The sequence below is a fragment of the Prunus dulcis genome, chromosome 4 (genome assembly GCF_902201215.1).
Source record: "Prunus dulcis chromosome 4, ALMONDv2, whole genome shotgun sequence".
Lineage (NCBI taxonomy): Eukaryota > Viridiplantae > Streptophyta > Magnoliopsida > Rosales > Rosaceae > Prunus > Prunus dulcis.
This window is the reverse complement of record NC_047653.1, coordinates 13,838,821-13,852,401: the sequence shown is the minus strand read 5'-3', so window position 1 is coordinate 13,852,401 and position 13,581 is coordinate 13,838,821. Positions and strand designations below refer to the sequence as shown.

General features: G+C 36.2%; 1 protein-coding gene across 2 annotated transcripts; it reads right to left on the bottom strand.

Moving 5' to 3' along the window:
* Positions 1 to 1,296: 1,296 nt before the first annotated feature.
* On the bottom strand, positions 1,297 to 6,789 carry LOC117624710 (probable beta-1,3-galactosyltransferase 2). 2 transcript variants are annotated; one of them, XM_034356124.1, is made up of 11 exons: positions 6,260 to 6,789; positions 5,278 to 5,371; positions 5,133 to 5,194; positions 4,845 to 5,056; positions 4,684 to 4,747; positions 4,022 to 4,094; positions 3,759 to 3,879; positions 3,212 to 3,299; positions 3,004 to 3,129; positions 2,812 to 2,921; positions 1,297 to 1,857 (listed from the first exon to the last, which is right to left on the bottom strand). In XM_034356124.1, exons 1-11 carry the CDS (start codon positions 6,370 to 6,372, stop codon positions 1,709 to 1,711), a joined length of 1,212 nt encoding a protein of 403 aa, XP_034212015.1. In that variant the 5' UTR covers positions 6,373 to 6,789; the 3' UTR covers positions 1,297 to 1,708. The 2 variants fall into 2 exon arrangements, with proteins under 2 accessions (XP_034212015.1, XP_034212014.1); XM_034356123.1 differs by having other exon boundaries at positions 5,133 to 5,197; positions 6,260 to 6,788.
* Positions 6,790 to 13,581: the final 6,792 nt, after the last annotated feature.

Here is a 13,581-nt window from a genome sequence, read left to right as displayed (position 1 = left end):
CTAAATGGAAATGTGGGTAATAAATATAAAACAGTTTAGGGAAGACGGTAGATATACTTGTGTACTTGTACCTTTTTCTTTTCTTTTTTTGGGTGGAAAAATAATCAATATGGGTTTATTTTTCTTTTTATTTTTATTTTATTTTACTTAGCTAAGGTTTTATTTTATTTTTATATATAAAACAAAATGCTTGAAAGAATGTGTGGAGATATATTACATGAAGTCTTGTTAGTGGGAGGGGAAAAGATATGATAGTGGGGCTGTTGCTTTTCAAGGGCAGGAAATCATGACATGGTGTTGTGATTATCTAGAACAAATGCCATGATTGATGGTGATTCTACATGACATCAGGCTTCCCTGATACTTTAAACTACTTTATTATGAGAAAGGAAATTCATAAGCTCACCATCTTTTAACTTTAGTATTAAACCCTCTCAATTATATTGAGAACAATTGAACATATGCAATGCATTCAAAAGCATAATCAATTCAACCATTGAAAGCATAGTTCCTTACTTTCATCTATTTCAAGTTCCTTAGGTGCACACTTTTATAATATATACAACCACACATATTAGCTATAGTTAATTAAAGTTTTTTTAGTACCAACGATAGTTTAAACTATAGAGAAGGGGAATTTTTCACACACGCAACTATGATGTCGTTGTTAAACTCCATTGGCAGCTATGGTTAATTATAATATAACAGTTGTCAAACATTGAGTGAAATGATGATGCTCCACCACTTAAAAGTAAAGATAATGAGCAAAATTATTTATCCAATTCCCAATCAAGTCCTTGTGTGAAAACTTCATCAAGTGAACTAGAAATCCACCTTAGAGAGGATTGTTGATCGTAAGTCTACATGACCTCATAGTGACATATTTAAGCTCTTCTTATTTTTTGTGTTGGGAAACATAATTTCCTAAAAGAGCCACCCAGAATGCTGTAAGTACAAGAGCTAGATAATCTCTTTGGTTACCTCTGATGGTGATAACTTATTTGTCTTCACCCATAATTTTTTATTTCATTTGATTAGTAAATTTTCTCCCATCAATTTGGTTGAGCTGTCTGCTTAATGGATGACCTTTGTTTGGTCACTTGATGCTTTTATAGTTCACCTACTCAAATTCATTAGTCTGAGCCAGGTAGATGGGAGCATAAATAAATATTGTGAGTAACATTTAATGCAGTATCTATGATCAACAAGTTGTTAACTCAGTAAATTCAAGTGAATTGAGTCTACTGGCCTGTGGTCACATATGCTTTGCACAGTGAAGCTTCATCATCAAGAAAGAGCACCAAAAAATATCTATCCTCATTTCTTCTACTATCATGGAAAAGGTATAAAACCCACAAAAAGTTCAATTGCAATGCACTAATTTATAAAGTAAAAGGCAGCAGGACATTGGCACTTATTGTGGAGCTCCATTAGCCATGGAAGACTTACAAATGGCCCCGGAAGCACTCAAAGAATGAATTAACTACAATCTCTTGCCTCTTTTAAGTTTGTTATTGGGGTTCTCTCCTCTTCTAAAATGGAGTAGAATCCCAGAAATAGGAAAGCAACTTCCCCAGCAGGGTGCCAACCCATCTCACTATGCATCTCATTTTACATATCGTGTTACAAACATTTTTCTGTGCGGAACTTTATGATACAAGCTCAAGCCATTTACATGTTCCTCCTGAGTTAGGAAGAAAGTTGCCGGTTAGAAAACTGCATTCCACAAAGCATTCTCACCTTCTCCACAGCGCCGATGGACCTCCTTGATCCTCTCGGAAGACTTGCAGATTCCACTGCAACTCCAATCGAATGAAGCAACACAGACATTGCCTGCCTGAGCCTTCCATTCACAATCTGTGGTAACAATTAACACCATTAAACTTCTATTTGTACATTTCATTATGATAATATCTGTTCCTAGCTTGAACCATGCACCGTTAAGTTTCACCCCCATTTTGTTTTATTTGTAATTTTAACATGTAAACTTATCATGAATGAATGGGCAAATCCACACAAAACTCACCCACCAGTAACATGGAAAGAGCATCACAGGGAAAGACAGGTGTCTTTCAACCATGTTGTTCCGCACATGATCAAACCTGACCTTGAAGTCTTAAACAGAAGTCACATGAGAATGTATGTCATAAACAGAAAGAAGTGAACTTCTGGTAAGAAATGGTCAATAGATCGGAGGATCCAAGCTAAGATCTCTGACGAGTTTTAGATGTGCCGCTGGTCACTATGATCAAGCGTCACCATAACACAATCCTAGATATGAAAGCTACTGCACAGACTTGTGTGTTGTAACAAAGGTCATAGCTAAAGGGCAGGCGTGCTTTAAAGTGGTAGTAGTCGTCTCTTCTAATTATTATTATTTTTCAGAACAGTAAACACAATGGGTAATTGTGTCTTTCCCACTTTTTTTACACCAAATACATCCTCTGGCATTTCAATTCTATGGGTCTGTAATGAGTGAACTAGGCCTTGTATAACATGTAAGCCAATGCTTTATGTCACAATCACCAAACTATCCCCATTCCCAGTGTGCCACATAGTGAAAATTGTGCTACCCAAATAAATAAGTCAACTTGTTTGCTATAAGAGTCGGAATAATAAACAATTCTTGGGATCCATTGGCACTCTAAATAACTGAAACACAAAGTTGAAGATATGGTACGTGCAACAACCCATGTTAATCAGATGCTTAGTGACCAAAATTTCTTTTCCCAAAACTAATGCCATAGCAATCCTCATTAATACCAAGATAGTTAAAAGGAAATGGGACAAAATGGATGCATATGAAATTACCAGGTGGTGTTCCACAACATAATCTTCGGTCATCAATCTGCTCCACATCCAATCCAATGAACCACGACCCCAGAGAAACATCCTCATTGGCATACTTGTGTAGCACATGCCTACATGATTAGCATAATGTAAGAAATAAGTAAATGTACTTTGGGCAGAAAGATTGCCACCATACAGAATATGGAAACATACTGGTTGATTGATATGTAAGTAGCCAAGTCTTTTGAGATAGCATAGAGCTGTCCTGTGGCATGACGGAAATATTTGTTCCCTTCCTCGCCAAATTTCCAATACTCGGGCTCATGATATCTCACTCCCCTGTTGAGAAACAAATAAGGTAAGGGAAAGAATGGCAAAAATGACTAGCTGAAAGAAATAGTTTGAAGGGTGTACAGCTCACTTTCGAGCAAGGACTGGACCAGATTTCATGCATCCAATATATACCCTGGGGTTTGATCTATGTCTAGCTAAAGTTGCTCCAAGTGTTCCTGCAAAAACATGATGAATGAATTCGACACTAGGGAAAATGGAGAAAGATATAGGCAAAAGTTATTACACACTGGCTGCAGCAAAAATGCCAACATTAATGACTACTTAAACAAGACTCTGATTTCAGCTGTATTCAAGAAAAGCCAATTTCCAGTTTTAAAACCTTGAAAACACAAATTTTCAACATTTTTTGCCACAGTACTACCCACTTTGTTGCAAAACATAGTCATATAAAGACAATGCTTTACATCACTCAGTATTCATCATGAAAACATTTAGAGGTTATGTAAAGCATGAATACTTAGGAAACTTTGCGAATACCAAGTGGACAAGTAATTTTGAGCTTGAATAATGAATGCTTCAAACTCAATAAAACAAAAACAAAAAACTTTCCTGAGTAAAAGATTTCTTATGCTTTTATACATGCAAAAGAAACACAACACGTGATAAATATATACCTATATTTACATGTACATCATCATCAACTTTGACGTAGAAATCTGCATCCCATGAAGCAACAGCAGTGGCAAAAAAGATCTTCGTCTTTGCTGACAATTCAAGATAGCCCTCAACATGATCCTGCTTTCACAAAATTTATGAAGACAAATTTCGATCAGCTTTTTCCTCAGATCAACACATTATGAAATGTCCCTACATTGTATATCTGTTCTGCAGTCAGATAAAAGACTAACTGAACTAGTTGAAAAGATAAGGGCTTTACCAGCCGCAAAATGTCACCATGTTTTTTATCCTCTGCTTCAACAGCTCTATCAAGGATACCACCTGATGTAGCACTAGCAATGGAACAGGTGATAGAGGAAAGACAAATCAGTTTCATTAAAGTTTATATTTTTTATCTTTAAAGAAGTGCAAAATATTTCAAAGTTGAGGTGACTATATCGTAGATAACCGGGGCGTAAATCATGTGATAAAAAAAATTAACTTTGAGATAAAACATAAGAATAAATAAGAAATAAGAAATGCAGTAGTGAAAACAGAATGCATACATACACATATAGACACTGGAGCCTGAAAGCTCTCTAGCATGCACACTTTTAGTGTTTCTTTACATGATGGAGAACAAATTATGATGTGGATAGTAAAAGGGAGGGGGAAAAGAAATTATAATTTTAAGACACAACCAAAGGGGAAAACAGTATTTGATTCTATCACATTGTATGATTCCCAGAATGTTTTTAATAAATAAAAACTCTCTACATAGATTGAATCTATGGCAGGATAAAGATCTTAATAGCAAAGAACCAAATTACATGATTTTCTTGTGAAAGACTGAGACCTTCATGAAATCTATTGACGGAATACCTAAACAAGAAATCAAAAGAAAATTGGTATCAACAAATAGCTTTGAACTCAAATGCCCACCTGTGACCTATTACAAAGCGAATTATAATGCCCTTTTCTTCCTCAAGCTTCTTTCTTTTATCGCCTAATCATATAGTAAAGAAAAAGTGGAAAGGAAATGTCAGACGCTTTCAAATCTAATTAGAAAATTATACAAGAAAGCAGATTGTCAATCAACAAACCTTGAGGCATCCAAGTAGCACGAACTGAATCTCTGCGCTTTCGACTGCTAAAAGCAGTATTTATTCCTACGACCATCAGATATTTTCTTTTCTTTCTTGTCTCCGGAATTTTTAAATTTTCTGCAATAGGTGAACCATTAAGTATAGATTCCTGTGCAGCCCTTGCAGCAGCTAATTCCATCTCCAAATTTGAAATTTTTTTATCCAGTGTGCTGCATTTTGTAAGAGTCATGAGATATAACACTGGCAACTTCAACAAAATTTAGATAAGCTCGGGCATTGGCTTACTGTATAGCATGATGAGTCTTTGAAACTTCCCCATAAACATCCATCTGTTCATGTTCTACATCCTTCTAAACAAAAAGAAAGGTAGAGATAAATAAACAAATAAAGAAAAGAAAAGGACATGGTTATTTGGATAAAAGATACTCACAATTGTTGGATCACAGCCAGAAACTAACTGCGGTGTTTCTTCTTCATGCCTTGCCGTCCTCGCTATGCCTTTAATTTCAGGCACTGACCACATTCTGTTGGCAGAGTTTACTTATTATTTTTATAAGTATAGAACATGCCTGGAATTAAACTCTACCATAGAACACACTACTTTATCGCTTCTGATAATGTTCCAAGTAGTAACATGTTTTGATGTGTATCCATGCACATTTTGCAGAGAAATAGCACAAAGCAACCGGAATGTGATGTGTAAGCAGATAAGCGATGCTAGAGGATGTTATCAAAAACCGATATCCTAATCTGGAAATCATGCAGGAGAAACCCGTCAAAAGGTTTTCCGTCAATGAGAAGCAAAGAGAGGGAAAGGAAAGTTCAAGGGAGGGAGGGGCCGCACAGGAGATGGTGCAGGACCACTTAATGAAGAAGGGACACCAGAGTCCTCTCTTGAACTAAATGATTAGGACAGCAACTGATGTCCAAGCATGATGTCTGAATTCAAGCAGTACGATGAATAATATTCATATAAACTTTCAAAAGTTGGATCTATTACATGAAATTCAGATCTATCACAATCTCATAATTGTAATACAGAAAAAAGAGAATTCCAGGTCACATAAGCTTCATTGTCTGATTAGTAAAACTGCATTTAAAACCACGGCCATCATCATTAATCTCCACTTTAAGATTCCCAGAAAACAATTAACAAATACACCAAAGATGCTTTAATTACCAAACCCAGAAGACCGTTCAAAATCCATCATCACTCACCAGTATTCTTTAAGAACTATTGGCTGACACAATTGATGCCAATATACACAAACCCACCAAAATTCCAAATCTTTTACTAAAATTAAGGGGAAAAGGAAGCTACAAACTTCACCAAATTAGAGTTACAAGCTAAGTACTTAAACAAATGGATCGAATTCAAAGAAAAATGGAAGCTTTATGTGAGTAGAAATTACCTATCAGAGAAGAGCATCCCAGCACAAAAGCAACCAATACAAAACAAAATGGTCCATTTCCGAGACACTGCACTCTTTGAAGCTGACTCGGCTCCTCTGCTCTTCCAAGACATTTTACTTCTCTTCACTCTAACCAAACCCAATAGCTAAATCAATACATGACTCATTACCAATACCAAGTCAATGAAGTCAACTCATTTGTTTGACCCAAATTCAGATCCAAAAATTCCACGCTCCTTAGGAAAAATCGAACACCCAAATGTTTTCACAGAAACCTCTGCATGCTCAAAGCATGGAGGTCTGGTCTCTTGGGTTTCTGGGCCGGTGTCGTTGTGTGTTTCTAAATTGGTGTTAAAGAGAAGGTGGAAGTGCGTGGAGGTGAGGAAGACCCAACAACCATTGGTGTTGAAACTTGAAATGCTGTTCAAAAATTACATAACTGACCTCATCAAAACTTTTTATATTCAATTTTCTCTCCCAAGTTGTACTTCTGAAGTTTTGCCATACGTGAGAGACATCTTAACCACCTTATGATTTGTGAAGAAGCCTGTGTGCCTCAAAAATACTATATACCACTTGAGATCTTGAGTAAATTTCTGACCCAAAATAGAAGGCCTATGAAAGGCTTTGAGTATGAGAAGTAACAAATCCATAAGGAAGAAACTTTACATGACAAATGACGTGACAAGAGATATAGAAAAAAAATTATACGTGCAACCGTGAACCCAAAAACACTGCATTTTTTTTTTAAAAGTTTAATGAAAACTTATGAAACTACATGTAACTAGTAAGAAAATAATGAAAGTTTTGAGTTTATTGGCCTCCTCAAATATGGAAAGGTTAGCTCCGCCTATGTACCTATGATAGTTAAGTTTTTCTAGACACAAGAAGGAATTGGTAAGTGAAAGGGCAAAACATCTGCATAGGTATTTGGCAATGAAACAAAATTGGAATTGGATGGTTTAAAACTTGTTTGGAATGTTACTCAGAGGATTATGGATTTTAGACAGACATTACAAAAGAACTTCACCAGACCATAGATCAAAGTTTTTTCTTTTGGTTTTTTTCATTGGAGCATATCAAAATTTACAAGCGAAAATTAAGTGTATATCGAGCGTTACCCCTCTAGAAAGATGTTAGACTTACCACATTTTTATATCATATTGTGTACCACCTCTCTAATAGAAGTAGACCCTATTATATTAGTGAGCTCCACCTATATTTAAAAGGTGATACAAAATATGATAAACCTAGCATTAATACAATATTGCATTGTAAGTGAAGAAAATAAATGTTGGTTGAACAACCAGTATCACATGTCGGCATAAGGTGCAGAATAATTTAATTTATTTAGAGAATCAAACGGTGGAGTCTTTCCTTCTAAATTTATTTGTCTTCACAAATGCTCAACTCAACTACCCTTACATACCAGAAGACGGCATGCACACATGGAGCACGTGCAAAGAACATGACTCAAATAATGGATTTTACAGGTTCAGAGGCCCCATCAAATGAAATGAATGATCAAATACCTGCAATGACCCATTATACATACCTTTTGTTTAGGTTTATAATTCCCAAACCCTATCTAAGATTTGATTGGGTTCAAATGGGTATGAAGCTCGGGTTGAACTTGTCATAGATAATTTCTCGGATCTCATCAAAATCAAATTGAGCGTGATTAGCCAAAATTTAAATATTAAGCAATAATAATAATTAAAATAGAAATAAAAAGCAAATTCATTGGTGGCATAAATGTAATTCAGCACATTTTTGCTCATGCCACTATTAACAGAAAAACTTGCATGTTCTAAACTAGGGTCCAACCGGAACATGTTGAACCGTGTCAAGTCTTTGGCAATCTTGACATCTTTTAGAATAGTTGATGCAATCTTTTTCTACGATATTAGTGGTTTAAAAACGCGGAAATATTAATGGAAATATAGAGAAATTATCAATATTGGTAAAAATTGAATAAAAACCACGAAAATTGGAAAAACTTGAAAATTTTAATTGAAACTTTAGAGAATGTTTATTTAGTCAATTATCTATTATTACATCACAAAACAATGACAAAGAATGAGTATTAGCGTGTCAACTGTTAGGACATGAGTTTGTATAATATCGATTAATATCAATATTGTTGTAATTAGGATTTGCTTTTCTAGTAGGTTTCCTAGATTTGAGGACTTGTTTCCTTGTACGCTAAGACACTCTTGTATAAACCAATTGTACCTATCAATTAAAATTATTCTCTTCCAATATCAAATTCACATGGTATCAGAGCATGACATTAAACCCTAGCTCTTCATATTTCTTTTCCTGTTGCACTTTATCTTCTCATGCTACAGATCTTTCGCCGTCGGAAGCCATGGGTGATTCCTCTGGCACATTCAAGCTTGAACCTTCAAGCCCTTACTACATCAATAATTCAGATCATCCAAATTGGTAATTGTACCAAAGCCCTTGAATAGAGATAATTATGCGACGTGGCGCAAATTCATGATTGTTTCATTAAACGCAAAGAATAAATTGTGTTTCGTTGATGGAACTCTCCAAAAGCCGTCATCGGAATCCAATCTTGATGAACACGCAGTATGGATGCGCTGTAATGACTTGGTTTTCTACTGGATTATCAACATGCTTGATCCTAAAATCAGTGATAGTGTCATTTATTGCACCACAGCCTGCGAAATTTGGGAGGATCTCCGTGAACGATTCTCTCAAAGCAATGCTTCTTGTATCTTCTAGCTTCAACAGGAGACTTCATATTTGACACAAGATCAATTTTCAGTTGCTGCCTATTACACCAAGTTGAAAGGTCTTTTGGATGAACTTGCTTCCTACACAGATTCTTCTACCTACACTTATGCATCCCACAACGATCGCAACAAACTCATGCAATTACTTATGGGATTAAATGAGTCTTACAGTGCTGTTTGTGGCCAAATTCTCTTGACGAATCCCTTGTCGTATGTTCACCAAGCATACTCTTTCATCAACCAAGAAGAAAAGCAATGCACACTTGAAGCCTCACGAGCCCTGCTGGAACCTCTGATACTGTTGCCATGGCTATTAAAACTGGACGCCCTAATCAGAATCGATCCACCAATAACGAGGATCGTCACACTGACCGGTCAGACCCAAACCTTTCCCAGACCTCCAACCATGATGACCGCCGCACTGGATCTTCAAGGAACCGACCCCATTGCACTCATTGCACCCATTATGAATGGTCATCACATCGATACCTGCTGGAAGCTTCATGGGTATCCAGAAGGTCATCCACGCCACAAACCTAAGAAAAATCGTGGTGGTCCATCTTCCAATCATGTTTCGGAAGGCCCAACCAATGATGAAATACAGTCCATTATGTCTGGCCTTTCAGACCTTCAATTTCAGAAAATGTTAGCTATCATAAATAACAAACCAGTGCCTAACAAGAAATCCCAAGTCAATGTCGTTGCCACCAATAAAGGTTTGTCAAAATTAAAATTTCAGCGATGGATTATCGACAGTGGCGCTACTGACCACATTGTTTCTTCTCCAAAATTGTTAGTTCATTCTAATATTGATCATTCTATGCAACCAGTTCGCATGCCTAGTAGGCAGAAAGCCTCAATTACTACCATAAGATCATTCCCTCTCAATTCTACTTATACTTTGCGTGATGTGCTATGTTACCTACTTTCATAGTAGATTTGATGTCTGTGAGTAAGGTTACAAACAATTTGAATTGTTCAGTGACTTTTTTCCCATATTGGTGTATTTTGTAGGACCTTGCTATAAGGAAGACAATTGGTTCGGGTAAGCAACATGACGGGCTTTATTATTTTGTGGCACCATCAGAGAAGAAACCCCCCAACATAACCCACCAACATCCCTCTCACCGTCCATCCTGCAATCACATTGTCACCGACCTTTGACATCGTTGTCTTGGCCATGTTTCTTCCTCCATATTAAATTTTATGTCTAAGCATTTAATAGATTTCCTTTTTGTCTCTAATAACGCTTGCCATGTTTTTCTATTAGCAAAGCAGAATCGTCTCCCTTTTGAAACAAGTTCAATTTCCTATGTCAAATCGTTTGATTTGATTCATTGTGATATTTAGGGCCCTTATAAGCATTCATCAATTTATGGTGCTCATTATTTTCTTACAATAGTTGATGATTATTCTCACTTTACTTGGGTATTTTTAATGCGCCATAAACATAAGACTCAACATCTTTTAAAATTTTTTTTTTCTTTAATTTGATTCCCAAATTAAACAACTTCGTGTTGACAATGGAGGGAAATTTCTTTCCCTTCAAAATTTCTTTCATGAATAGGGCATCATTTTTCAACACTTTTGCATTTATACGCCTAAACAAAATAGGGTTATAGAACATAAGCATCGCCATATCCTTGAAACGGCTCGCCACATCCTTGAATGTAAGCATCGCCACATCCTTGCCCATCCATGATCACTCGTCTTCTTTACTGTCGGGTCCTACTAAAAGTACACGTTTTCCGCTTTACAACTATATCTCTTATCATCGTTATTCCCTGACTCACCTTTCTTTCATTGCACAAGTCAGTAACATTGTTAAACCCAGTTCTTATGAGGAAGCTGCTCCCCACTCTCACTGGCAAGAGGTCATGCAGTCTGAATTGCAGGCCTTGTCCGATAATTACACTTGGAGTCTTACTTAGTTACCTATTGGAAAGAAGCCCATTAGTTGTCAATGGGTGTATAAAATAAAGCTTAAATTTGATGGCTCTGTTGAGCGATATGAAACCCGGTTGGTTGCTAAAGGTTTTACTCATATTGAAGGTGTTGATTATTATAATACTTTTTCTCCTACTGCCAAAATGTCCATTGTCTGCTGCCTCCTTGCTCTTGTCGCGGCCCGTAATTGGCCTATTCATCAGCTTGACATCAACAATGCTTTTCTTTATGGTGATCTCCATACATGCTCCCTCCTCCTGGTCTTTAGCGACAAGGGGAGAACTTGGTATGTCACCTTTATAAATCTCTTATGGTTTAAATCAAGCTTCTCGTTAATGGTTTGCTAAGTTTTCTCACGCTATTTGTTCTACTGGTTACATTCAGTCTAAAGTTGACTATTCATTATTTACACGCCATAAGGGGCACTCTTTAACAGCATTATTGATTTATGTTGATGACACTGTTATCACGGGCAATGACCCTATAGTTATCTAGACCCTCAAGGATTTTTTGCACATTCATTTTTGTATTAAAGATCTTGGACATTTGAAATACTTTTTGGGGATTGAGGTATCAAGATCAAAACATGGCATTTTCTTATCTCAACGCAAGTATGCATTGGAAATTTTGAAGGATGCAAAACTCCTAAGTGTCGCACCTGCTGATTTTCCTATGGAAAAAGGTCTTAAGCTCTCTGATAAGGGTGAATTACTTAAAGATCCAGCTCATTATAGAAGACTCGTTGGTAGCTTAATTTATTTGACCATCACAAGGCAAAGCATTACTTACTCTGTTCATGTCTTAAGCAGGTTTATGCATGCCCCACATAAACCTCACATGGAGGCCGCACTCCGCATTCTTCGTTATTTGAAAAACTCTCCAGGTCAAGGCATATTATTGTCTTCTCATAATAACTTGACTTTGTGTGCCTTCTGTGATTCTGATTGGGCAAGTTGTCCTAATACTAGAAGGTCTACTACAGGCTATTGAGTATTTTATTTTGGCAAAATTGTAGCAATTGTCCTTCGAATAAGACCTTACTTTACTTTTCGTTCCTCAACCTCAAAAATTGTTATGGTCGTCCTTCAATTAGATATCATGTTGCATCATTGGTCACTCCGTCAATTCTGTTAGATTTTCTGTCAAAATTAAGGGCAATTTGGGAAATTCTTGTCAAATATTTATTAGATAAATAAACTATTTAAAGAAAAAACCACTGACACTACCCAAAAAACAGCCACCTTATTCCCATCCCCACTTACCCAAATTTATCACTGCAACCACCCATCTCAACTCAACAACTTCCACCTCTACACTTTTCCTTGCATCACCAAGCTCAAACCCATTAAAATGAGCAAACCTTCTTCCACCCCACCCACAGTCCACCCCAATCTCTCGGCCATGATACTCCTCAAATAAATAAATAAATAAATATATATATATATATATATATCTTTCACAGTTCGGTTATCGCATCCCCTGTTGATACAATTCTATATAAAATTGAATTTATGTTTTTATTTATTGAACTTCCCTTTTTCATTCTTGAATTGTTGTTGATTGGCATCGTTCTATTTGGACATTAGTGTTTAGTTCTCAGATTAAGAGGTTGGGTTGTTGGAGTAAGGGGAGGGTCGTGCGACAGGGCTGAGAAGTGGTGAGGGTAGGAACTTGGCAAAAGTCTTATTTGCCCTTCGAAAAAAAATCACGTGCATCACATGTGATCCATTTTGATGGAAAAACTAACAGAATTGACCAAAATGACAAGCGGTACAACGCGATATTTAATTAAAGGACCACCGTAACAATTTTTGAGGTTGCAGGACGAAAAGTAAAGTAGGGCCTTATTTGAGGGACCATTGCTACAATTTAGCCTTTTATTTTTGTTTTTTGTCAAGCTCATATATCTTATCATATATAATATATTGTAGTAAATTATTATAACTAAAAATTATGGTGTGTTTAATTTCTTTTACTAATTACTACATATTTTCTAAAGACACATTGTTTATCAGGTCGTTATATAATCAACTTAAATCACTCAAACTCACCATGTCATGTATTTTATTCTAATTTTTTATGATAAAATAATAGACAATTAACTAAAAAAACATCCTCTAAAGTTTCAACAAAAATTTCAAAGTTTTTTTTTACAATTTTTATAATTTTTATTTAATTTTTACCAATTATCAATATTAATATTTTATCAATATTTTTATTAATGTATCCGTATTTTTGAATTACTAATATTTTCAAAACTCACGATATTGTAGACATTGGACGGGAGTAATCACACAACTTAGTTCACTAAACGTGATACATGTGATGTGGTACAGCTACATAAAGCTCCAAACAAAAAGTATTGATCGACTGGTCACAGCAACACACAAGTCACAAGTCGCACAGCCATTCATTTGATTGGATGATTTGTCTTTTCTTTTTCAGAAATGTAGGTAGGCATACGACATGTAGCTCAGGTAATTATTGAAACAAAGGGGGCCACACGACGTCACGCACTGGCAAATTAGGCAGAAAAAAGATGCCATGAGCGAAGCGGACGGCAATAAATGAGAACAAACCTACCTCTGAGACTCTCCCATATCCTAACCTCTT